At 47.9% G+C, this 27,830-nt stretch overlaps 1 protein-coding gene across 1 annotated transcript in view; it reads right to left on the reverse strand.

Annotated features, from left to right (window-relative positions):
* SLC25A21 (solute carrier family 25 member 21) overlaps positions 1-18,573 on the reverse strand; it is a 131,584-nt gene extending 113,011 nt beyond the window's left edge. The window contains exon 1 of the mRNA XM_078857995.1: positions 17,993-18,573. Coding sequence (XP_078714121.1) covers positions 17,993-18,062 — 70 coding nt within the window. The 5' untranslated portion in view covers positions 18,063-18,573. The remainder of the gene's footprint in view (positions 1-17,992) is intronic.
* Between the last annotated feature and the right edge of the window lie 9,257 nt (positions 18,574-27,830).

Raw genomic sequence — 27,830 nt, forward strand, 5'->3', positions numbered from 1 at the left:
ACTCCTCCACTGCAGCACGGAGGCCCTCTCTAAGTCTGATCCATGCAACTCCGAGTGAACGTTTGATATCACGGGCCAAAACAAGCAAACAAAAAACACCCACGTTTAATTTGAAACATGCATTATACTTTTTTTTTGTGGTGATGGTGGGGGACCGCGTGGAATAATTTGTACTTTTAAAAAGTTTGGTGGGGGGGGGGAAGAGGCAACTTTGTTCTCTTTTGTTTTTAATTGTGTAACCTATGGCACAGATACAATGAATTGAACTCACCGATAGGATGAGCTATTGATGAGATGGACAGGCGTTGTCTCGGGTCAGGGCACTGGGTTTGAAGGGATCCAGGTTTCAACTACTCCTCGTGATCACACCGAGTTATCGAGTGCAGTGAGTTTACGGTATCAATTTGGTCACCAAATGTACAAAAGAACCCCCCGTCGAATCATATTTGATGCTACACTTAATTTGACAATAATTCCCGCTCTCAACATCTAAGCGTCGGGTTGACTGTCGTGTGACGAACATCTCCATTTGAGGGTGTGCAGCAAAGATCAGTGCTCATAGGGTGGATAAAAGAGGTCACGTGGCAGGATGTCAGAAGTAGTTCAGTGATAGCTACTTCTGCAGGTCGTTCTCCAACATGACATTTGGCATCGCAAGCGTTAACTGTAAACCTCCTTATCTCGTGACATGCAATCGATATCTTCTCCGTCGAGTACGGCTGCTTGCGTTGTGGCCGAAACGTCGTGAGAATTGTGTTTTATTATGTTTTATTTTTTATTATTGTATTATTTCCCATCTACGTGACTTCACCGAAAGAACCAAGAAGATGAATCCCTGCAGTCACGAAAGAAGCTTTAAATCGAAACGCCATCGATAGTTAGAAAAATAAGGTTTTAAAGAATGCAGTGTTGACAGCAAACTCGACTGTCACGAACATCCGTAGAGAATGCACCAATGGAGTCGTCCCACTGCCCATGTCTTGTCACGCTTGGCACACGGGAATTGCAACCCAGAGGTCGCTGGTTCGATCTCCCGGCGTGGACTAGGCTCTCCACAATTCGATGATCGGCAGGGCCGCGTGTTGTTGAGAACATCGTGCATACTCCCACCTCTTCCACGTCATCGGGCCAGGGTGGAAGAGTAGGCCAAGCTACCCTCTGGAAGTTAGAGCTCCCTCTAGTGGAGGCGCGGCCGAAGGTCAGCAGTGGCGGAAACAATGATCGCAGGGCTGCGCCTACAAAGCGGTGTTTGTCGTGCATTTACTTTTTTATTGAAGCCCATTCATTCACAGAAGGTCCATTTTTTTAAAAAAAAGTTGAAAAGCCTTTTAATTCAGTCAGACTTGTGAGTAAAACAATGCAAGCATTTACGTGGAAATTTAAATACAAAGGTTATGCGTTTCATGATTACTTAACCTTCTAACGTGGCCGTGTTTTTTTGCTGATTTAATGCCCACTTGTAGCGTGAAAATAGTTTGTGGCATTTCGACTCAATTCTTTATCATTTCCGCCCTCTACTGGTCAAAAACCAAACCGCGCCTTCCAACCGCGGCCAAACCGTAACACGGCAGTGCAGTGCGGTACAGGGCGGTTCAAATATCTACTGATTTAAAACTTAATATATATTTTAAGTAAGGGTTATTTAAAACAAAAATTAATACGCAAAGGGACAACAAATACATGTTAGGGGTCAATACATGTTGGGGGAGGGGGGGGGTGTCACAAGACATCTGAACCACCACCCTGTACAATACAGTGGAGTGTATCTCGCCGACAGCCAAGGAGGTTTCATTCATCGCAGCCGGTTCTGTCAGGGCTCCCCGATCCGGAAGATATGTCGAGAGCCGGCACACCACATCCAGTATAGCTAGCCAAGGGTGCGAACGAGTCACGGGCATACTCGCAGCCTACTAGCAATCCCAACAATATAGGATTTTTAATCCCAACAATATTCAACGAATTATAACGCCGATGCTGATGCCGCTGCTGCTGCTGTTGTTGCTGCGTTGCCAGCGGTGCAAAAACAACAACAACAACAACAGCTCAAAACATTCGTCAACAACACTGCGGCCTTAAAAAGTAAAAAGCGTTTTGCGTAGTGGCCCTTCTTCACGAGCACACCGCGAGGTCATGGAGGTGGAGTCGGATACTCGGTGGGGCACGTTCGTCAATTGGCAATGACTGCTAAACATGCAAGCTCACGTGGACCCACTGCCGGATGATCCTAGCAGCACAAGTAGCTACACATTTAGCTACGGGCCCCGCACTTTCAAGGGCCCCGCGCTAAATGCTTTGAAGCTATCAATTCTGCTTCAGTGATTCTGCACTTGCTCGATTACTATAGTACTATACTGCCTTCAACTGTATGAACGACTGGGTGTTTAAGGTTAGGGATTTGTCGTATTATCTGGGCTGTATAGCAAATGAAAAATTACAATTACTTTAATATGTAAGCTAAAAATGTGTGTTTTAATATTTAGGTGTTTTTTTATTTAGTGCCCCTTTATAACATACGCTACAGGAACCGCGTTAGCTTCATCCGGCACTGCGTGGAGCCACTGCTTCAGATATACCCAAACCCCTTTACGCAACCACGCTCGACAGCCAGCGTCGCGAGTGTCTTCGCACAAGAGATGCGTCGTGCCAGCGGCCTCATCGCCGGTGAACTAATAAACACGACAACCGAGCGAACCAGACTCTCTGCAATTGCCATCGGGGGAGAGGTTTCGCTTATAGAGCAGTGCAGAGGCGCGCGCGATCGAGCAGAACACATTTCTGCGGAGGGAGCTGGTAGGAACGTTGGGTTGCTCGGTCAATGGCCAGGGTCAACGGCGGCGTGGTGTATTCCGCAAATATGCCCGACTGTGAGGGCGGGCACAAGCCGGCGTGAGTAGGTTAAACGTTGAGTTTTATAAGCGCACCACGGGGTGACCAGCCCCTCCCCACCCACCCCCTCCCCACCCAGCTCCTCCCCACCCTCCCTCCCCACCCAGCCCCTCCCCACCCAGCCCCTCCCCACCCTCCACTCCCCACACAGCCCCACCCTCCCCACCCAGCCCCTCCCCACCCTCCCATCCCCACCCAGCCCCTCCCCACCCAGCCCCTGCACGACGGACACAATAATCCCCTGTGGGCTGGTGGTACCACGAGGTACATTATTAAGGAGGCAAATATCGGTCGGGTGTGGGGGTCGAGCGGTGGGTGCAGCGGTCAGCGCGCTGCGCTATAAATCCGGACACCCGAGTTCAGTTTCCCGAGCGCGGGCTGACAGCATTGGCGAGCGGTGTCTGAGCCGCCCCTTTCACCGACCCGCAATGGCCAACGTGGGCCGGCGTATGGGCGAACAAACATCCGTGACCCAAAAGGTGTGGAGGTCATCCTCATGCAGCAGCGGATTGACGAAGCACACCCGTGACGAGGTGGCAGCCCTGCAGTTCCTCGCTCACGCCACTGCACGGCAGAAAGATATTCTGGAGAGGGGCTCTCTCTCTCTCGCTCTCTCTCTCCGGGGGAGGATGTTTGGCCTACTCTTCCATGCACAGGTACAGTACTGCGGCGGATTAAAAAACAAATAGCGCAATCAATAGGGCCAGCCGCGGTGGGTCTCGGCATAGCGGCGGGGGAGTTTGAACCGCAGACGAACGGCAGCCGTTCTGCAAGCGGTTCGTCGAACGCACTTAGCAAGGTCGATGCAATTCGCGTTAACGTCATCAAGTGCAGCAAGTGGTGGTTTAGTCGCAAGGTATACAAAGGTCCCCTTTCCCCACCCCCCCACCCCCTTCGTGGGCCGCGCCAAGATTCGGTGTGACGGCTCAATGTGTTGCGAGTTAACCGTAATGGGCGAGCGACGCTCCTAACGTGTCTGGAATGCGGCTGGAGGCGCGAGAGTCAACAGCGACATCCTCCTGCGCCCCCCCCCCCGTCTCTACGCGAGCCAACGCGGTGTTTACATCGGATCCCACTGGCGCGTCGTCACAGGGCATGCGACTATCCATTGGGGTTGGCGTTCAAATATCTACACCTCGTGAGGTGACGTCGCGGACGTACGGCGGCCGTCTGGAATGCTCTTGCGTCCGTCATTGTACGATCCCTCGTAACAGCGGCGACTTTTGGCTGGCATCAAAACAAGAGATGGTCCCTTGCAGCGCGTGGCGCTTTCGTACGCACTTCTGCGGCCGTCTGGAACGCTCTTCCTTCCGATGTTAGAAAACCATTAGAGCTGTGCGCTTTTAAATGTATGTCACACTATTTTCGTACGGTGCGAAAATAGTGTGACATACATACGTACAGCAATTACCCCGGTTTACATCGGGGATGCGTTCCTGAATGATGCAACGACGAATATCGAAACGACGTAGATCAAAGCGATGTACAGGGTGGGTGGTGGAGGCGAAGGCTGATACGTGACGAGGCAGGAAGGACGATGCTGTCAGCGACGGAAGTGTGGGGTTGATATGACGCAAATCAGGGAGCGGTGTTAATAATTCAGCTCCAACGTGCGTAATTGCCAAACGACGTCAAAGGGGGAGACGTAAATTGGGGCGTTAATTTACCGCGATAGAAGAGTGGCAGTGTCGCGCCCAGGTGCCTTCTAAAAGAAAGCGCTTCCAAAGGTGCAATGTGAATCAAGTGCGTGCGTGAGTGAAGGCGACGATGCTGAGCGCGTGTGCTACCATTGAAGTAGTTTTCGGTGTTCCGGGTTGAATCGCTGAGTACAGCAACGTGGTTAAATTATTTATATTTTCATCCGCCAGATTTCTTATCGCTACGAAACAGATACATCAATGATTAAGTACAATTTGAATCATCATCTTCAGCATCATCATCATCATCAGACATCGTCCATCCACTTCTGGATGAAGGCGTCTGGAAGCTGCCACCATCTCTCACGATCCTGCGATGTAGTCATCTATCCGAACAGCTGCACAGGAGCTCAATGCATCGTTCCACGCTTTCAATCGCTTTGACTTAATTTGAAAACAATTCTGGTGACGCTAGTTGGATTCCAAGCCAAACATCGACTGGATCGGTGAGTGCTAATACGTGGACTCCACGTCACCCACATCCACAAAATCACACCGAGGCTCTCATCAATAAATGTATTGACAGCGGACTGGAAAATCGAAAAATCTCGAATTGATCTTTGAAAAAAAAAGACCTGAATGCAGTACCTTGCAGATAAAGCCGACTCGCTACCTTGTTCGTCCGCGAAGTCTGCGCCACACACTTTAAACGTCTCCTCTGTGGAAGTACCGAAAAGTAGTCCTCGTGCCAGGGTGAAATAACGACATAGGAGGAGGGCGTTTGTGATGAAATGGCTCTGGATTTGATGACGTTACTGGCAGTAAAATGTAATTCAGTCATCGGAATACGAGTGAACGTTTGGCTCGGATTATGACTGCTCTATCTCATGCTTCTTCACGAAACTTGATTAAATTCAGCAACCGGTAATACTTTTTTCTACTATTAGCTCCGCATAAATATATGTGTGAGGCAGCCTGGATTAGCGGCGGTAGTAAATTTATCGCGGTGTAATTTTTTTTATTGGTGTTACGCCTTGTTAAACCGCGCAACATTTAAGTGCCCGTAAAATTATCAATGCGCTGCGTTGTACAGCTGTGGAGAAGCCGTTAATGGGCCAAATAACAACACGTTTTTGTGTTCCAGTGCAGCGGTACAGAGCGGCCTGAGTATTTTACGGAGCCAAATTATGAATTTGCAACAACAACAAAAACGTACATGTTGTCGTACCAATGCGGAGAGGAAACAAAAAGTATCATTCATTAATAATTATTCTGTTATTTGACAAAAGTGCCTTATTAACACTTTCCAACTAAGGTCGAAAGCATTAACGCATTAGCTCCGTTCGTCTTGTTCTGTAACGGGGGGGGGGCTGGGGGAGTCACAAAAAACTCGAGTAAAGTCGATCCAATGTGAACAAAGTTTAATTACGAAATTGTCTTCCTATTAGGGACTTGCGCGAGAGAAACCCAGGCATGTTGATCTAAAATTCGTGCTAAAACTTGTCAACAAAAATTGCGACAATGAACAGTCTAATTATTTGCCGATTTCCAGCGCTCATGTATTTAGTAACTAAGCGTCATTCACTCGATTAAACGTGGGTTTGGAAGAAAAAAAGCAATAGGACAGGACAGTCCTTTGTCAATCCACTACTAGATGGCCATGCCATATCAATCGTTGGCGATGTATGGACCATACTTCACCACGCTGATTAGTAGGAAGTGAAGGCCCAAGACCAGTTCACACATCGCTCGCCATTGACGTTACCCACGACTGGGGATCGAACCCACTCATCAGGCCGCCGGGTTCATCGCTCAGGGCGCATGCCAACATGCCACCGCTCTGTCTGCCAAACAAAAACGTATTTTCTTTTCTCTAATGATTGCATCGAGGGTGCGGTGAATACATGTCAAGCCAAAGTAGGCTACACGTGACAGGTCTCGTCCGATTATGGCACGGAGCACTCCCGTCGCGGATACGCTGTGACAACATCGTGTAGATCCGCTCCGAAAATAAACAGTCACCACCGAACCTCTGCAGATAAAAACCGAGTGCAGTTTTGAACCGAACGGAGGTTGAGTTGTTTCTCCTGCGTCGTCCCGTGAACGCTGTGTTCATAGAGAGGAAAAGTATAAACTCACTCAAGAGAAAACACAGACTTTAAAATAAAATATGTACAGGTGGCACCCATTAGCAGCATTAGCTGCCACCCCCCCCCCCTCCCAAAAAAAAAACACATTCAAATCCAAAAAGTAAATATATCACGAATTATTTTTTAAATTCTTTGCTTAAGTTTGTTCACTTCCAACGCGGCACGAGGTGAGATTGCCAAAAGTTCTGCGAGCTTTCAGACAGAGAGGGCAACGTGGTTTGGTTTTTTTTTGTTGGCACAGAAATCCTTCTCGCCTGGTCCTCCAGAGGCACCGCGCCTCGGTGCCCTGTCGTTGTCGATTTAAATCTCCAAGCTCGGCCGGAATCACTCGTAAGCCAATACCGCTTCTGCTGTACATCCAGCAGCGCAACGCATCGCACTGCGTGCTCCATTCAAAATGTTCCCCGCGCCCTCTCCCCCCCGAAAAAAAAATGGGTTTAAATATAAAGAGGAAATCGCGAAACTGATTTTTGTTTTTGTTAAAGTTAAAACAGAACAATATCGCTAATTTCCCAAGCTGAATAAATAACCACGTTACCGTGACATCACCCCCGGCGGTGACTGCGATTGCAGCGCTGCTAGCAGTTGGAGGCGTCGCCTCTCCGGACGCTTCTGGCCTGAGGCCCCTCTCTCACTGCCCGCCGGTGCAACAGAAAATGACGACGGGTTGAAAACAGCAAAAACAACAACAACAACGACGACGATGTTGTAAAATGAGTCAGGGTAAATTGTACCGTAGGGAAATAAATGCCGTATCAAGATAATACACCGTTGTGATGTAAATTGGGCACACGCGGTCTGTGTGTGTGCTGCATGTAAATAGCGTATAGCATCCAATCGTACACAGTGGTGAGAGTGAATGATGCTTTGCTGATTTTTTTTTGACCTTCGAGAAAGATAAAAAAAAACACGATTACGAGTTCGGAGCGGTGGCACCGTGATTAGCGCGTTGCACTACGAAACCAGCGACCCCCCCCCCCCCGGTTCGATTCCCAGCCACGGCAAACATCAGTGGCCCTCGCTCCCTCCAGCAACCCGCGGTGACTGTCGCGGTGAAGTATGGTGAAACGAACAAAACAAAACCCGTCGCAAACCGACATGCCATGGAGGGGGGGGGGGGGGAGGAGGGTGGAATTTATATTCTCATGTTATTAAAATAAAAGCATGATTCCGGACCTTTGATATAAAGAACCACAGGATCGCGCAAAATTAGAAACACTCGGTGCTTATTTTGGAGAGAAAAAAAATTGGCAACCTGAACAGTTTCAGACAAAAGTCTAAAACGTGAGGATAACAACGCTCATTAAAATCAAGGTCTGGGTGTTCCATCTGGCAGTTGTTAGTGCAGCGCTCATGACTTGGTTAAACCATTTACAATTCAAGTCTCGCTTGCCCATCGTGCAGCGGACTTGCAATGCGGAGTGAAGGCTGGTCCCAGGGATAAGCATCCTTGGGCGTGAATTCAAAGCGGGAAGATTGTACAGCGCACGGGCCATACATCTGACCCACAACTTCACTTATCAGACTCTTTATTTCGACTGGAGGAGGAGGAATCCGATGAGCTATGAAGCTCTTTTTTCACAGATGGACAGTAGGGGCGGGTCAACGAGTTACAACAACAAAACAAACAATACAAAAAGTAAAAAAATAACATCGATAGGAGTGCAGAGTAGAAACAAAATGTACGCATGTCAAGAAAAATGTATAAATAATGTTAGAGCAAATTACAAAAGTACGTAAATTCCTAACGATTTTTCAACACGAAATTGCAAGCTCGGGCAAGGCACCAAAACAACAACAAACACAGTCCCAGACTGCACCAAGTCGTCATTGCCAAATGTGATCCGAGTTTTGGTGTCAATCCTGCCAGTGCCCAACTGCCCAACGACCGCAGTGTCAATTGATAAAACTTTCTTCCACACCGCTGGCATCTCTTGAGATGGTGCTGCGGATATGGCTAGAGATTGCTAACCTGCGACACTGGATCCGCATGGGGCAGGAATCTTTGACTGACCCCCAATTGTGGGCAGGCAGTTAAAAAAAAAAACTTACACGTCATTTAATGGAAAGATAATTGATTAAATATGGCAGGGAATGGGTTACTATGGAATGTCTTGGTGACAACAAAATGTAAAACAGTCAAACTGCGTTGTTAAATAATAACTAAGGGGAGGGGGACTAAATGGAGTCAGTTTATTCCATCACTTATTTTGTTCATTTAAATCCGAATTTGTGTTGTCATCTACTGCTGTGCGTGCGTACAAGTAGCTCTGCGTGTGATGTCGCTCTCGAACTCGATGGCTCTCCTTCTTCCTCTTTGAAAGGTCGCCGACCCCCTGGACGTGGCTAATGCTGGCACGTCTTCAAGTGTCGATGCATCCCCTACCCCCTATGCAAAGCGTCAACAACCGAAATAACAACAAGAGACATTTTTTTTCCTTTTCGAATTCGGTAAACGCATCAACAACAACCCTCAATATCTGTCGAGAGCCGCGATGCATTGTGGTCGTACTTCAAATAAAGAACGTCACGAAGCGGTCCTTGAAGTGGCGCCACACGCGGCTCCGCACCCGCAGGTTGGACGAGCGACAAGGAACCTGGGGCTCGGCAAACGGCCGCGTGTCACGCGTGTGCCGCGTGCGCCCTCTACTGGACAACGCTGCCGAGTCTCTCTGTCTCTCTGCCCGTGAACGGGGGGTGCTGATCACAGACACGGAGAGAGAAGAGAGAGAGGGGGACACGCATTGGTGGATTATCGTAGGAGCAAAAGCAGCTACAGATGCGACGGGCACCCGCACTTTCAAGGGCCCCGCGCTAAATGCTTTCAAGCTATCAATTCCGGTTCAGTGATTCTGCACTTGCTCTATTACTACAGTACTATACTGCCTTCAACTTTTATGGACGACTGGGTGTTTAAGGTTAGCGATTTGTCGTATTATCTGGCTGTATAGCAAAAAAAATACAATTACTTTACAATGCAAGTAAAAAAATTGTGTTTTAATATTCACGTGTTTTTTTTATGATTTAGGGTCCGTTTATAACATATGCTATAGGCCCCGCACTAGCTTAATCCGGCACTGGGACCACGGGATGGACGTTGATATCGCGGTCACACCACAGGGCTCTACTTAATAAATTAACTTGAACTTGTTCGTCCGGTGGGCGACTAGGAGCCAATGCAGCTCGGCGAGCCGTGGACCGACACGTTGAGATCTCGCAGGATCCGTCACGGCACGTGTCTACTCCTCCTCGTGCCGTCCCGTGGCACGCGTACAACATCGCTCCGTTGAATCGCCTCTATTTATTTAGTTTGATTATCAGGCCTTGAGCTGTTCGAAATGATCCCAAGTTGGCAAGCATGAAGCTAACAGTTGAAGGGTAAGGCAACGTAATCAATACGACGTGGACGGCTTCGTACTTGTCAGCCGTCGACCGCGTGACAAATTGAATCGCAAAAGTTCGAAGCGTACGCGTCGCAAAACTTGAAGCGTTCCTAAGAGATCGCGTTACAAGTAAAGCTCTAATCAGGCATGCTTGGTTGAACATGTACTGCAGCCTTCAGAATGTCTGACATTTAATATGCGGGGTAAACTGCTCACAGGTGAGTGGCTTTTTATTTGTACAATAACAATAATAACGACGCCCTTTAGCCACACAATTTAGATTGAAAACGAGTTTCTTTAGGAGACTTATTTCTTTGTATTAGTTTGTTGTCATTCCCCCGCACCTCCGATGAGCACGGCTGGACACGTACGGAGCGAAAGAAGTTCAACAGACATAGGCATATACTATATACGGAAAAGCCAAGAAAGATCGGAATGTTTTGGCCAATTTAACAAATGATTGTCTCCATAAGTTAATCATGTAAATGCCCTTCTGGTTGTATATTGCTACGTGTGTGTGTGTTGTTTCTGGAGATTGTCTCCAGTTCGACGGGTTCTCTGGTACACTATGCAAGCTGTGTGTGCACGCGCGCGTGTGATGGTCAAATCAAGAGATGTGCAAGCTCGTTCGCTCCTAAGCTTTCGACGGATTGCTGCATGGCAGGCCCACCATCGAAGGCGACATTCGTTAATTTATTTTTGCATTTATTTTCGCAGGAAAAAAGTCTCATCGAGTCTCAAGATTCTCCGCGGCAGGGTCCTGCCAATTGACTGATCGCTAGGTGATTTTGTCTTTTTAATCAGGTGTGTTTTTTGTATTCAGCATTGGGGGAATGCTTTGGCCGATGCCAGTTACATCGTACTTGGGTTTTTTTTATTTAGCTCTCGGAGGAAACCAGAAAAAAACCCGGAGACAACTCATGCAGAACAGGAGGAGAATATGCTCCGTGGCTACTCTCGACAGCCCATGTGTGACTCTGTGACTGTGTGCGCACATAGCCTGGCACAAGCGTCGTGGTGACGTCACCGCCACTTAATGGCGAATGGCGATTGTTGTTGTTGTGTCTATTTTAAGTGGGGAGCGGTAGCGCTACTAACCCAGTGACCCAAGTTCGATTCCCGCTCACGGCCAACACCAGTGACGGGCCTCCCCTAGGTCTACTCAGCCTCAAATGAGTAACTGGCGTGGTGTGTAAACATCGCCACTTCGGGAGACAAAGGCGGCCGGGCGTGGTGCTGGCCACCCAGCTCCTCGTGTGCCGTGCCGGTCTACATAGGTGCTACTCGCTAACAGCACTTGCTCCGACAGTCTGTTAAGGCATCTTTGTCTTTTAAGTGAAGCTTTACACGGTGAGGTATTTGTTAACAGCTAACCATGAGCCAAACAGATGTGTAACACGTATTTCTGTTTCACATTAATACGAAAAAAGTTGACTTCCTGACAAGTCACATCATCTTCGGGATGAGGAGTGATTGGCATCCGTCGGCGAAATTATTACAGAAAGGGCACCCGTGTACAATGATATTTACTGAACGTATCGTTTACAAATGACTTTGGATGCTTATTTATTTATAAAGCTGATGAAGCTGTTATTTATTTACACGTGTTATCTCAATCGCTAACGGTGCTCAATGAATAGCCGACAACCCGCCCAAGTGCAAGAACAGCAGACTGACAGCCACGTGTTCAGAACGTCTGTTGTTTTAAATCCTCTAATAATAATCAAATACATTACTTACGCCTTTAAAATCGAATCAATCATTTTTCTTTACTTTTAACAACGACAGAAAAAAACTTTCACTTGGTTTTAAACCTTCCTATTTGCTTGTAAAGTTGTGCAAATCCCGGTAAATTAAAGTGAATTCTTGCCCACGACAGTGATGGCGACGTCCTGCTCTATTTAAGGCCGGAAGCAGGTGGATGACTTCACTCTTTTGGCCAATCTCCAGATGACGCTGTTTGATGTAATTACCAGCGAAGCGTCGTACTACTCAAATTGTAAATGTCGTGGATTTACTCTCCAACACACCGGTGGGCTATAGCGGTAAATAACTGGCGCGTTATATTCTTGGTCCTTTCGGTGAAGTCACGTAGAAGGGAAATAATGAAATAAAAATAAAAAATATATACATTATTTTATTATTTCCCTTCTACGTGAATTCACCGAAAAAACAAAAGATATGAATCCCTGCAATCACGAAAGCTTTACATCGAAATTTAACTGGCGCGTTGCTTGCGTGACAAACCTCATCGGCTGCGTCGGGTGGTGGAGGGTTACGACGACACATTTATAGCTACGCGATCTAACCCAAGAAACTTTAGATTACGAACGACAGACAGCAAGATGCTCAGGAGCTGGACGCCAACGTTCGGAGAGGTCTCCTAGCCACGACGAGAGGGCTTCAGGAGAGAGAGAGTGCCGGTCTGCAGTTCCTCCTCCTCTGTTGAAGGAGCGCAGAACACAGTGGGTTTGCTCTATGGTTCCAAGTAAGTGCAGGATTAAACTAGTGCGGGGCCTGTAGCATATGTTATAAAGGGGCCCTAAATAAATACAAAAACACGTAAATATTTAAACACATTTTTTTTACTTGCACAGTAAAGTAATTGTATTTTTTAAATTGCTATACAGCCAGATAATGCGCCAAATCGCTAACCTTAAACACCCAGTCGTTCGTAAAAGTTGAAGGCAGTAAAGTGCTAGAGTAATAGAGCAAGTGCAGAATCACTGAACCGGAATTGATAGCTTGAAAGTATTTGGCGCGGGGCCCTTGAAAGTGCGGGGCCCGTAGCATCTGTAGCTACTTGTGCTACTAGGATAATCCGGCACTGGTCCAAGTGCTGTTGGCGAGCACCTATGAGCGAGTGGGTGGCCAGCACCACGCCCGACCGCCTTTGTCTCCCCAATGGCGATGTTTACACGCCGCGCCAGGTAATCAATTTGAGGCTGAGGCGACCTAGGGGAGGCCCGAGACCAGTTCAGATGATCGTCACTTGGTGTTGGCCGTGAGCGGGAATCGAACTCGGGTGACCAGGTTCGTAGCGAGCTCACCGCTGCACTACCCTGTCCAGGAAATAATTGTTGTACCCAGGCACCTGTGCCACTGTTGGAGCAGGTCAAAGCTGGCCCCACTGATATCTGGGCACTGGTGGAGCCAGAGAAATCTGCCTGATCGCGTTCTGCCTCCTGCCAGAGGCTCCGGCTCAGACTCACGCGCGCCGGTCTCGATCATAATTACGTCTCAAAGGCTGGCACGGCGTGTTCTCAAACGTGACTCGTCTGTTCCAGACAAAGCCACGTTGTGCAACACACAGCGCGGAGTATGCAGCTCCGACTTGTGTTTTGGTGGATTGAGCACGGGGTGGAAGTTTCTATCTGGATGCGTGTGACTGTAAGTTGATTCCAGTCCCTTGGAGTGCGTCTCTGTCTGAATATTTTTCGATTTAAAGCTTTCGTGACTGCAGGGATTAATCTTCTTGGTTCTTTCGGTTCTTTCGGTAAAGTCACGTAGAAGGGAAGTAATACAATAAAAAAATAAAACATATATTATTTTATTATATTATTATATTATTTTATTATTCTATTATTTTATTATTATATTATATTATTCTATTATTTTATTATTATATTATTTTATTTTATTCTGTCTGAATAGTTTGTCGTCATTTGCAGCGAGGGTTGTTCGAGGCAGCGATTTTTATTTTCCAACGATTGTTTTCGCCAATATCAGCAAGTTCTGCGTTCGCGTTGCGGTTATCTTCACTTGGCGACATATTATTTGGACGATGCTGCGGCTGCTGGCATTGGCGCTGGTGCACAAGCACACGTAACAACAACAATAACAACAAAACGTAGTCGCCTTCAAAAAATATTTATTTACAATTACAATGGGCAACGTTCGGGAAAATGGTCCTGACTCTCATCTCTGGCCCATGTGCTACGAAGAAGGGCCATTGCCTGAAACGTCGCCTGTAATGTTGTTTGACATTGTTGGTGAATGTAGCGCCTCTGGTGGCTGCATGAGGTCACGTAAACCCATCACGTGCTTGGCGTTAACAATAAACAAGGATTCTTAAAAAGAATAGGGTTTCACCCTTTCTGGCAATATAAAACAGTTGTGTTAAGATGTTAAAACTTTTGCAAGGAATCGTGTCTGCATTAACCACATACACTTGTGGTGAACATGTTAAAAAGAAACATGCTCTGGTAGGATGTGATGGCATTGCCTTTGAAACGGATTGGTCGTCCACACCAGAGACAGCTTTCTTTAGAGCTTAGTCTCAAACGGTGTTAGACCAGAGGACGCCAAAAGGCGAACAGCTCAAAGACAACGCACTATCAGGACATTGAGAGCTCGGGGTGAGCTACACTTACTACCAAAGCATGTTTGTTTGTTTGTTTCCATGTTCACCACAAGTATAAGTTGTTATTGCAGGGCACGATTCCTTGAAAAAGGTTTCCGTTTGGTGTTTTGACATCTTAACACAATTGTTTTATTGCCAAAAAGGGTCAAACCTATTCTTATATTTTGATACCGGCAAGAGAGGTCCCACAAGTTTCAATGCATGCATTCCGAAAACCACCATCTGTATGCCCCTGTCGCAGACACATCGCTCTTCCGTATTGCAGGTAGAGAGACAATTAGCTCATTAAGCCGATTCATTTGCAAAAAAGTTACGCTCGATCAATTGTTGTGGTCAATGACTCTGGTCCCTTTAAAAATGGCTGCTGCATCGACATGCTGGAAACCCCCCACACCCCTCGCCCCCCGGTCAGCCACACGCGTGAACGGGACCACACAACTCCCAATAACACCAATCCATTCCACTGGCTCCCGATCCATTGCCAGATCCTGTGCACCACACTTTATTTTCCACCCACACGCAACATCCCCCCCACCCTTCTCACCCCCCCACCCCCAAAGTCGACCGGTCTTCAATCAAGTTAGGCGCCAGAGTGACTAGTAGATGTTAACTACCTCGCTTGGTATGCAGTAGGTCGTGGGTTCGATCCCGACCCTGACACCTGTGATGATTTGTTTGCTGGTGACTGTATTTCATATCGGAATCGCCTCCAGTGTTGTTGCTGCTGGCGGCAATAAAAGTTGTTTAAAAGTCAAACGTCTATCATCATCATAATCATCACGGTGATTGGGAGATGTTAACTACCTCGCCTGGTACACAGGAGATCGTGGGTTCGATCACGACCCTGGTGCCTGCTGCTGTATATTTGGAGTTTGCGTGTCTCTCTCTGTGGTCGATTGGGGTCCCTCCGGTTTTTCCCTCCACATTTAGATTCAACATCACGCGTTCAGAGTATTTGGCTGCTATAAATTGCCACGTGATGATAAGCCACTTCATTGAGCTATCACTTGCTCAGTGGGCCTTACCTGGTGAAATAAAATGTAAAAACAAAAGTTGAAAAGTTCTGTACTACGAAGACTCTCAGTCCATAAACTTGCAGACGAACAACCACTGTCCTGGGTACGAGGTGTGGTTTTCCAAGCTGCTGCATTTTTCTCTCTCTCTCTCCAAAAACGTGTTGCTGTTGCGGCAATGCTCGTCCTATAATCTTTCCGGAGCATCTCATAATCTGGAAGAGAATAGGAGGAGGGGGGGGGTCACGCGTTTTGTGTCATCCGCACAGCGTGTAGCACCCCCCCCCCCCACGTGTAGCAACCCCCCCCCCCACGTGTAGCAACCCCCCCCCCCCACGTGTAGCAACCCCCCCCCCCCCACGTGTAGCAAGGCGGTGCTGAAGCCACTCCTTCTTTTAAAGGGAGCGTGCACACTCCCACCACGCGACACAAGCACGCACGTGTGCGCGTGGTGTGTGTTGAACTTCTTTCGCGCCGTACGTAGCCATCCGTGCTAATCGGAGGTGCGGGGGAAGGACAACAAACTAAGCACGAAAAGCAGTTCTGAAGAAAGGATTTTTCGATCTCGATGATTTAAAGGTGCAATCATCGCCTCCTTCTGCGAAAACGTGGCAGGAGCCTCCTGCAAATCTGCCATAAGACTCGTTGAGACTTTCCTGGGTGGACAAGCGACATCATCATAATCATAATAAATAGAATGTAAAGATATTTCCTTTCACGCTCACGCTCTAGCCCCCACGATACTATCCATGCATTCAGTATCAACTGCCTATTTAACATTTGCTTAGGATGTTTTTTGTCTGTGCCACCGTGGAAACTATAAAAAAAAAGTTGCAGGCGGATATCGCGTGTGCGCTTTTGGGGGCTGCTCGTGTCAGACGCGAAGACATTTGCCGTGGCGTGGATGTGCCAAGAAGCCAACTGGTCATCATTCGGTCTGCACAAGTTTCAACTCGTACGGCGCAACACGCAACACGCATTTTAGGCAATTAATAGATGCCCGCCGGCAGTTGATGTGCTAGCCAGATTTTAATTATGTCTTTGGCTGTACTGTACTCTATGACATGTGCAATTTTAGATAATTAAACAAAACAAAACCCCACTCAATCTGCGCATCGGCGTGCTGCACTCAGGCGGACACTGCACTGCGCGTGACGCTCACGTGTAAGATGCAGAAGCAGCAGCAGCAATAGTAATGAACGGCCCCGTTTCAATCCACTGCTGGATGAAGGTCATCCGCACGCCGTGTCAGTCATTTGGGTTTTCTCTATCCAGACGCAACCTTTTGAATGAATCCTTGAAGAGTTTGCAACAACATCTCGCGAGCGAGGGGTGTCCACGGCGTCGATGGACACGTGCGTAGCGAACACGCGTTTGCACGACCTTGCGTCACCACGCTGATCAGTGGGGTTCCGTGAAGGGTTGGTCCGGGATCGGTTCGGTAAAATCACTCTCCTCGTCTCCTCCCGGCGATTGAATTGTCGCGAAGAAAAAAAATCACAAAAATTATTTACAGCGGCGAATTTACCGGTCTCGAGCGGCTGCCGGGTGTCGCTGGAATCGTCCCTCGGTGTACACCACGTACGAAGTGAAACCGTCGATTGATTGCGTGGGCAAGTGGGAGAGAATCGATGTTTCCACCGTGGGTTCGAGGCATCGTTGGCGTGAACAACATCGCGCGTCGCTGATTTGACGGATGCCGCGGTGAGATCGCCGTCAGCGCAAACGCAGAGTTGCTCAACGAGTCACAGACATCTCGGCTGTGCAATGCATTCATAACCGTGCTTCTTTACAGCAACGGCGTTAAACACAACAACAACAACCGCCATTCGCCACTAAGTGGCGGTGACGACGCTTGTGCCAGGCCATGTGCACCTTGAGGCCACGTGAAGTGTCGAACGCCCGCTGGCAGGTCACGGGGCAGACCCAGGTGCCACGGGTCGACTGACTGAGATGACCGAGATGACTGGCTGATGCACCACCTGTGCCCCCTACTGTGCCAACTTGCTGTGCTTTAGCCACCCGGCGCTCCGCTCGTTGTTGTGAGCGTCGCTCAGGGCGTTTGTGACCACCACAGCGGCTAAATGGGGGCTCTGGACGGGTGCGAGGGGCTGGTAACCCCTCCACCTTCAATAAATTACCACTAACCCACGTGGAAATAAAAGGCGTTAAACAAACACACAAGACGGATAGATTGATTGAGAGGTGGATGGGTTGTTGTATGGAGAGATGGATGTAACAATGCGCACACTGCAGCTGTGTCTCGGGATGGACGAGATGATGTCGTGGATGACCGAGTGGATCAACAAACTGACGCGGTTTTTTGGAATGGATGAAATATGAATGGATGAAAGCGTACGACTGAATAGGTGGACGGACGGACGAATGAATGAATGCACACGCACGAGCAGAGGTACGAACGAAGAGACACGATTATGTAATGAATTGTTGCCGTCTGTAGTGCCTATGTCACAACAACGCGTGCATGTGTGCGTGCGCGCGTGTGCGTGTGTGTGTTCAACGGGGCTGCTTCTGCAGCGAGGCGTCCCCAACAACTCACCGGCTGATCCTCCGGCCAGCACCTGGTGGAACGCCTCGCGCAGTCTGCCCCGCTCTTGCACCGCAATCATCTCGGGGGGATGGTGGTGGTGGTGATGTCCCTTCGTGCTCCCAACAGCCAGCCGTGCGTATCTCTCTCTATCTCTCCCCCTGCGTTACGTCTCTCCCCGTGTGTCGCTCTCTCTCTCTCGCTTGCCCCTCTCCCCGTCTCCGCTGTCGGCGTCTTCAAGGCTTCAAGGGGCCAGCGGCTTCGGCTGCTGCTGCTGCCGCCGCTTTAAGATCCGCTGGCGGTGATGACGGCGGCGACGCTCGCCTGGGGTTGGTAGCCGTCGTTTATGACGCAGCGCTGTGAGGCTGTGTAGGCGGGGCAGTTCGTACGATGATGGTTGTGGGGTGTGAGCGTGGCCCCGTGCAACGATCACGCCGCGTCGATCCCCGCCCACGCCGTCAAACTCAAACGGAAGTTTGCGACTCTGACACTGTGACGTAGAAGCGCAGTAACCCCCCGCCGCCCCCCGAAGCGCGGGGCCCGGTGCGGTCGACCCGATTCGCCGTACCATAGGAACGGCTCTGACTGTGGATTTGGCGCTGGTGGTGGTGGTGTGATGATGATGACGTTGGCGGTGGGGTGATGTGAGCAGGCTTGGTCGCGCGGGGGCAGGGTGTGCATGCCTTTGGTCGCCTGGCCGGTTTGTGCCCCGCGGGAGGAATCGTTGACGGCACCGGACTTTGCTTGGTCTCGATGATGTATCGTTTTATCCGGATTATAAGACGCACTACCCCCCACACCCCCCACTCCCCCCCCCCCCAAACATCCCCGCGCTCATACCCCTTACTTTATTTGAAAGCATACGTTGCAGGTGCGTCTTTATAATCTATATAAACTATATATTGTATATAAAACGTTGTTATTCTTTTTTTACCAGCACGGCCCACTGAGCTAAAAAGCTCTAAATCGGAAGTCTTGAGAGACGTAGGCGTCCCCATGCTTTTCCCCACCACACGTGACCTACTTTTTTTTATTAGTATTTTACCATCTAAGGCACGCTGAGCTATTTAGCTCTTTTCAGAAGCGACCTGGCCACAAATAATAGCTCAACGAAGTGGCTTAACGTGTGGAAATGTATAGCAGCCAAATACTCTGAACGCATGTCGGTTCTAAATGTGGAGGGAAAACCCGGAGAATCCGGGGAAAAATCCACAGCATCACGGGGAAAGAGACACCGCAAACTCCAAATATACACAAGCAGGCATCGTCAGGGTCGGGATCGAGCCCACGGCCTCCGGTGTGTGACCAGAATTCTTTTTCGTAACTTTATTGACGTCTGTGAAGCAAAAAGAGCATCGTAGCTAATCGGATTCCTCCAGGATAAATGCAGATTATAATTACTAATCACTTAGCGGAGCGGTAAAAAAAAAACTAAAATCTCATTAATCATGGGACCTCCTTTGCAGGTACCAAAATATGAGAAAAGGTTTTCCCCTTTTTTCTGGCAACAAAACAGGTGTTAAGATGTTAAAACACCAAACTGAAACCTTTTACAAGGAATCATGTCTGCATTAACCACAAAGGGGAAAACTTATTATCATATTTTGGTACTGGCAAAGAAGGTCCCATGATGTAGCTGCTGACCCGTGCTCTCATTACTCTGATAGTGCGTTGTCTTTGGGCTGTACGCCTTTTGGCGTCCTCTGGTCTAACACCGTTTGAGACGAGGCTCAAAAGATAGCTGTCTCTGGTGTGGACCAATCAGATTCAAAGACAATGCATATATTATCAGAGTATGTTTTTTGTTTGCATTCTGACCACAAGTATTGTGGTTAATGCAGACATGATTCCTTGTCAAAGGTTTCGGTTTGGTGTTTTAACATCTTAACACAGCTGTTTTGTTGCCAGAACAAATAGGAAAACCTTTTCTCAAAAATTTCGTTGACGAGTGATATCTGAACTGTACCTGGACCCGCACACGCGCGACAACTTGCATTGACCAGCGAAATGTGCTCCACGTGTGTTGAACTTCTTTCGCACCGTACGTAGCCAACCATGCCAATCGGAGGTCCGGAGGAAGAACAACAAACTAAACACAAAAAATCAGTTCTAAAGAAATGAGTTTTCAATCTGGATGATGATTTTCAAGTGCATGGCACCAGTGGCTTCTTCACATCGAGCGTGCCACACGGCCGCAGAAGCGCATCTGAAAGCGCCACGAGATGCGGTGACCCCCGTCTTCGTTCGACGTTGAGCCAAAATCCGCTCCTGCGAGGATGACCGGAGTTCGCGTGACGCTGCATGCGCCTTGAAGAGATAAATGCGCGGTCAAACAACCCCCCCAGGAACCGCCGTGGCGCGGATGCGCTCGTCCAGCAGTGGAGTAAACAAGGGGCCGTAGATCTACACTTGCGCGCCATTCTATTCTCAACGCGCGTGGTCGATGCGAGCACCACAACGGGGAACGAACACTTCAACGACTCGTACAGAACACTGGGAGCGAGGCACTTTTAAATGCGCGTTGAAAACTCGTCTCTTTGGAACTATTTTTGTTTTGCGTCGAGTTTGTCGTCCTTCGCACCGCGCACCACTAATTATCACGGTCGGATACGTACGGTGCGCATGAAGTTCAACACGCGTGCACAATTATCTCGTGGCATTCTAGAGCTCCCTCCAGGAGACGACAGCAGTGGCGTTAGCGAGCGCTTGCAGAGCTGCGCCTTTGTCACGTAGCTTCGTCTCGCTGCAGCCCGAGACCGGCTGCAAGACGTTTGACCACCGTCCGCATTGTACCGCTCGCGACTGGCACCGTCGCGATTGAAGTTCAGTCCAAATCCGTGACGGCGGGCACGCACATCACGCGGAGGAAACCTCTGGCTGGCTTGAAGAGGCTTTAGAGAGGAATGTGTGTGCATGTGTTTATGTGTGTGTGCTAGCAAATGAATGCGTAAGGTAATATTGGGTGCCACAAATAAAAAAGCCAAGTGGATTTGATCACTTTTTTTTCTGCCACTGTAAGACAAAATAGGTGGCATTCATACTGCGGTGATATCTGGACATCTGTGAAATACTGGACATCTGTGAGAACGAACCTTATAGCTCATCGGATACCTCCAGTATAAATAAATATTCAGATTTTGGTAACAAACGGGATGCTACGACATGGGTGGATGTCTTCAAATGCATAAAAAAACATTATTGCATCACAAGAATCCCAGCATGCCCTGCGTGGCCAGATGACGTCACCGCTCTGAAACGTATTCTGCACATGTGTGACAATCGGCATCTTCAAGGACCAAACCTTTTAATGTTCACCACATTTCACCAAAAATAAGACAGCGTTCCATGCTTTACTGTGCTGTCGAGGTTTCTACCATCATTTTAACCACAGTACGATATTAGATCTCGCGGTCTGACGATTGTCGCGATATCAGCTTCCCTTACCTGTCCACTTTGTTTCACATTTTTTTTTGTTATCGTAACAGCACGATTGTCGCGGTCGTTACGTCGCGAGATGCGTGTTAAAGTCGCGGAAAAAGCCCTTGAGCCGTGCAAGAACTCTGTTCGTATGTCCATATTGATTGTGTCCGCGAGGTGGCGGCAGATACACGCCGAAGCAATCGCTCTCAACCCCAGCCGGGAAGAGGAGGATTTGGTGCTGGGGGAGTGTTACCGGCCGTCTGCCAGATCGCAAACTCAACGCATGAAGGAGTCAACGGCACTGCCTTCAAAGACGTGCACAGTCGACTCCGTTTTGTCCAATGGCCCGTTCACTGAGCGATGTACAGAAGGGGGCATTGGCTAGCACCGTCGCATATAGTGTCGTTATCGTGTTCATTGACGAATGGGTGTTGTGTTGCATCGTGCACCACAGCCAACGGCATCAGCGAATTATTCGAAAGTCTTGCTACCATCTTCTGTCGTTCTCACGTGGTCAAACAAAATCAACGTGAACTGCTACGGGACATTAAATCGGCAGACACCACTCCTTCCCAGAGCTTCCGCTCCACGACGGCGTCTTGTCTCGTATTTGTTTGACTTCTATTCCCTCCAACGATACCGATTTTTGTTGGTGCGTACATCAATATCGAGCCCTAGGCTTGGCACGAGGAACCACAGATGCTGGAAGGGGGTCGTTCATAAATGACGTCACGCACCTGGGGGGGGGGGGGGTTCAGACATTTGTGACGATCTGTGACGAGGAGGGGGAGGGAGAAATGTGACGTCACATCGAAATGCGCAAATTTTAATAAATATAGACAACACGTTCTACTTAATTAAATAGACTTTTGAATAAATGTTTTCTCCTACAACATCAGAGTGCAGCGCCACATTAAATACGCACTACAATGACAATAGTTTAAAGCGATTTGAAGCATGTTTTTTTTTTCAAAATGAAATATGGTTTTGGGGGGGGGGACAGAGCTTTGTGACGTCATATTTGAGGGGGGTCTGACTTTTCGTGACGCCGTGTGACGAGGGGGGGGGGGTGTCAAAAATCGTCCAAAATCGCGTGACGTCATTTATGGGCGGCCCCAAACCAGCCTCCTGGTGAGCCAGAGCCAGCGACTGCCCAACCTTCTGCCGTCCTATATCGCTCTGTGAAGGTGGTATCGGCCAATGAATGAGTTTACACGTGGGAGCAAATTCGGAACTCGCCAAGCCACGCGTGTGAGAGGGGAAACGCTCGATCCCATCCGCGCGGAACAGGTGGAATACATCTTGACTTAAAGCTTTCGTCACTGCAGCAATTAATATTCTTTGCGTCTTTCGGTAAATGCACGTAGATAGGTTCAAAGAAAATATTAAAAAACAACTTTTCTTTGAACCTATCTACGTCACTTTACCGAAACACCCAAAGAATAAGGTGGGATACACTTTTGATGTACCGCCCTCTCCTGGCGAGGCCAGAGTATGACGCCGCCTCGCCATACACGGCAAGGGAGTTCAACGACACTCATACCTTTCTTTTCTTCAAATTTTCTTGCTGTGGTTTTCACACCTGATGATGATTGCTTGTGTTGCAATCGAAACGTCGTGAGAATTCTATTGTTTTATATTTTTATTATTTTATTAATTTCCCTTCTACGTGACTTTACCGAAAGAACCAAGAATATGATATTCATACCGTGTTCACCCCCGTATTCTTGTGCAGGGAAAGTGAGTTTTCAAATCCATGCGGAGCACAGCAGTTTCAATGCGGGCAACATTTTTTTTGTCTATTTGTTTGTGTTTCTCAATAAGGTCTGAATTGGTCTGTAATAAGGTAGGGCACTGCTAAGGGGTTGACAAGTATGGAAATTATTCGGATTCACCAACTCGCGCTGTCTCCACAGTGCGTGCGACACAAAAAATAATAAACAGCATCCGTCATCATCACGACCACCACCACCAGCACCACCACGAACATCACCATCAATGCCATCATTGGTGGCACGAAGCGTGACCCAAACTTGGCAGAGGACCCACAGATTGAGAAATGGAACGCTAATGCACAGGCAAGCCAGTTGGCTAAACGAGACACTACAAATGAGATGATAACGACAGATGTATATATAATAGCGAATTAAGTTGAATCGCGGAACTGAATCAGTTCGCGCGCGGCTAACGCCAGTGGCGAATATCTGAACTTCTGGGTTTCCTCTAGGTCGACTCGGCCTTCAAAAGAGTACCTATAGTGTTTAAACAAAGGCGATCATGCGCAGAAATACACCCGCCACCGCCCCCTCGTTCACGCGGACAGCACTTGCCCCCACGGCCTGTGGGAGGTTATACAGTTAAGCTTTGTCTTTTGTGGCACGGTGCAGCCACACATCCAATAAAATTCTCCAATCAATCAAGCCGAGCCGCTGTTGAGAATGGAAGCAGGTGATCAACAGGTGAACATCCCGTGGCCGACAATGTCCATGGGGCTTCATGTCGCAGACTCGGAAGCCCGAAGTCGCCTGCCTCTGATAATGATGCGCTCACAACCACCGCCCTCTCCCCCCCCCAAAAAAAAAAACTTCTCATTGTTTCTGGCCACGCTATAGCAACAGCTGCTGCTGCTGCTGCTGCCTATTAGAGGCGCGCGGCATCCCCCTGCAGTGTTTACAGTAACCAGAGCGTGGCTCAAGCGATGGCCTGCGCGGCGCAGGTGAGCGAGGCAGGTGACTTGGGAGTAGCTCGCGGGCGCATCGGCCACACCCCGTGTCCTGCCGACGAGCAACAAGAAAAGTGAAGGGGGCGTCGCAGCTGATAGGCCGCATTTGTACTGCTACTTCTATGCTGACACACGTCAGAGGCGCGGTCACCAGCGTTTAAGGTTCTCAATCGGGCCCGAAATTATCGATACAAACGTTGAATATATGTTCTCTGCCATAATATAGGTTTTTTTTGGGAGGGGGGAGGGTTAGATCGCGTAAATATATAAATGTCTCGTTAAACCCGCCACCACACGACACAGCCAATTAGTAAGAGTTGTCACAACACATTGATATATTTATCCGATCTAACCCCCCCCCAAAAAAACCTGAATTATGGATGATATTGGTCGCGAAATCCCCCTGCGTGTCAATATGTCCTCTGGTTAATGTCAATTGAATATGTAGCAAATATTCAGAATCCATTACCGTCCCACGTTCATATGCAACCTGCCTTTACCGGGTTATATACACACACACAGAAACATAGATAATTGCGTTAATGACCGCGTCTCTGAACCATATGTCAAGCCAGGCAGTGGACAAATCCCAGTCAGGTAACCCAGAACACATGCCTTTGTCCCCAAGCCTTGGACTCTCGAAGTGCACCCAGCCTGGCACCGTCACTTAGTGACGAGTTGGCGGTTGTTGTATTTGACTTGTTAATGAATTATGCGGGTATACGACTCCATATGGAAACCTTTCAATTGCCCTTATTGTGTTGACACAAAAGGGCCGTACGATAAACACGCGCACGTTATTTGTATGAAGCCCAACTGATACAGGGCCCGCACGTAAAACCCCACACACCAACTTTATTGGCGTACTCTGACCCGACTTCACGCTCCGAACTTTCCCATCCGAGTGGTAAAAGATAGCTGAGGTTCCCACGCACCTGAACACGTGGTCAGGCAGCCAAAGATTGTCCCCTCCTCCCCCAACCTTTTATAACCTTTAACAGACTGTTAGGGCAAGTGCTGTTAGCGAGCACCTACGAAGGCCGGCACGGCAAACGAGGAGGGTTGGTGGCCAGCACCACGCCTGGCCGCCTTTGTCTCCCCAGTGGCGAAGTATTTTTCTACACATCGCACCAGGTGCGATTCAACGCATGTCCGGCTGGAGGCTGCACAATGCAGATTTAAACACGAGCCACATCTCCACATAAAACATGGATTTATCATTAAAATTTTAAAAGGTAAATAAATTACCTGAATAGGGTGCCAGATCCTGTTATACCTACTAATGTCCCTCTCACCGAGGCACATCCAGTACCTTTTAAGGGATTTGTCGGATTATTTAAGGCACGTACACCTCTCTGTGCAGGTATTTTCAGGTCAATTACAGTTTGCAATGATATTTCGGGTATTCACGCTAATTATGAACTATTTTTTTTATCCATGTAAGGCCCACTGAGTTATATTTTTCAGAAGCGACCTGGCCACAAATGATAGCTCAACGAAGCGGCTTATCATGCGGAAATGTACAGCAGTAATAAAAATAGATTAAATTTATTTTATTTTATACCTACGTGACTTTACCGAAAGAACCAAAGAGTATAGTAGTCAAATACTCTAATCTCCTCATGTCACGTGATATGACTTTTTTTTAGCTTGGAAAAGTGTGGATGTCACATGATAAACGTGGCATCGCTTCCGTCATATTTCGGTTGGATCTGAAATGTTATATTTAAGCCAAATTTGTCGATGTTTTGGGGGGGGGGGTGGGGGGGGGGGAATTTTACTCTGTCCGATAACTGAGAACTCCCCTTTCCTGGATACAACGGTGTGGACTGTGACCTGCTGATGAAACATAACACTCCAAAGAAATTCAGATTGGTAGCACATGCATAAAATGTAATGAATAACATATTTATGATAACAAAAAAATAATGTGTTCATTTGAGGTGGCGCTAAAGGAAGTTAAGATCTTGATGTTTCAGGTGACTGATCTTTCGAAAGTATGACTTCTTTTTTTGCCTCCGGTGCCGGTCAAAAGTCATTCAGCTGAAACGTCAATATTTTCATCTCGTGGACAAAGGGAATGAAAATAATTGTTTCCTAAAGATAAAGAAAATCGTACCAAAACATTTATGAATAGGCGGCTATCGGCTGATATGTTCACGTCTCTATTTGATGGCAGAGACAAATACTTCACGTCTAATTGACCTGCTATTCGTTGCGTAAGTTCACTAAATCAACAACGTGTCCTTCACGCCCAGCATGTCATTCATAAATTAACAAACAATGGGTGATGCGCGGCACACCGATGTACCCAGCGTTGCTCGGATGTCCGACATATTCTTAGGTTTTTTCGGTAAAGTCACGAAGGTAAAACATTAAAATTAATAAAAGTAAAATAAAATAAAAAATCACGACGTTTCGGAGGCCACACAAGCTTCCGTCTTCAGGTGGAACCGTCACAGCCACGACAGCTGTATCAAGTAGGTGGAACCGTCACAGCCACGACAGCTGTATCAAGTAAATGATACAGCTGTCGTGGCTGTGACGGTTCCACCTGAAGACGGAAGCTTGTGTTGCCTCCGAAACGACGTGATTTTTATTTTATTTTACTTTGATTAATTTTGATGTTTTACCTACGTGACTTTACCGAAAAAACCTAAGAATATGAATCCTTGCAGTCACGAAAGCTTCAAATCTAGAACGGATGTCCGACGTTTTGCTCCATTTGCTGAGAGCTCTTTTTAGAACTGAGTTCAAGTTCAATCCAAGAGCATTCCAATTAAATTTCGATTTAAAGCTTTCGTGACCGCAGGGATTCATCTCCTTGGTTCTTTCGGTAAAGTCACGTAGAAGGGAAATATTAAAATAATAAAACATAATAAAATAATTCTCACGACGTTTCGGCCACAACGCAAGCAGTCGTCCTCAGGTGTCTTTCCGACAGACGGCTGCTTGGGTTGTGACCGAAACGTCGTGAGAATTATTTTAATATGTTTTATTTGTATTATTTTATTATTTCCCTTCTACGTGACTTTACCGAAAGAACCAAGTAGAAGCATTCCAGTTATCATCACCACCGTGTCAGCCATGATCAGCCCATTGCTGGATGGAGGACTTCCCAAGTCATCGCCATCTCAGTCCTGTGATGTGATCATTGTTCCCGCACCTGTACAAATCACACAGTACACTTAAACTGAAATTAGAACATGTTTAAATCAATTTTATTCCAAATCTCCCCCCCCCCCGCCAAAGCTCTGTACATATTTGGAACACTCCTCCTGCCGATATAAGGAAACCGCTAGAGTTATCCACTTTTAAATCTAGATTGAAAACTCATTTCTTTGAAACTCCTTTTTATAATTAGTTTGTTGTGCTTCCCCCCGCACCCCCGATTAGCGCGGTTGGCGATATACGCTGCGAAATAAGTTCAACACACATACACATTTAAAAAAAAACCGATGTGTCTGTATTTTCCATTTAAACTTACGTACCGCTGCTGCAGGTGTGTTTCGTGATTAATAGGCCGGTAGCCAATGGGTGCATTTTATTTTGTTGTGTTCTTTACCAGCGGTCTGGCATGACACCGTCACAATGGGATGGCGAGAGGCCAATCTTGTGGGCTGCATGTCACCGCACGAAGCAGCTGCTCAACAAGCACTGCCATCAGCAAGCGGCTCACAATGCCCTGTTTTGATTCGCCTGCTGTCC

Source organism: Lampetra fluviatilis, chromosome 7, assembly GCF_964198595.1.
Source record: "Lampetra fluviatilis chromosome 7, kcLamFluv1.1, whole genome shotgun sequence".
NCBI lineage: Eukaryota > Metazoa > Chordata > Hyperoartia > Petromyzontiformes > Petromyzontidae > Lampetra > Lampetra fluviatilis.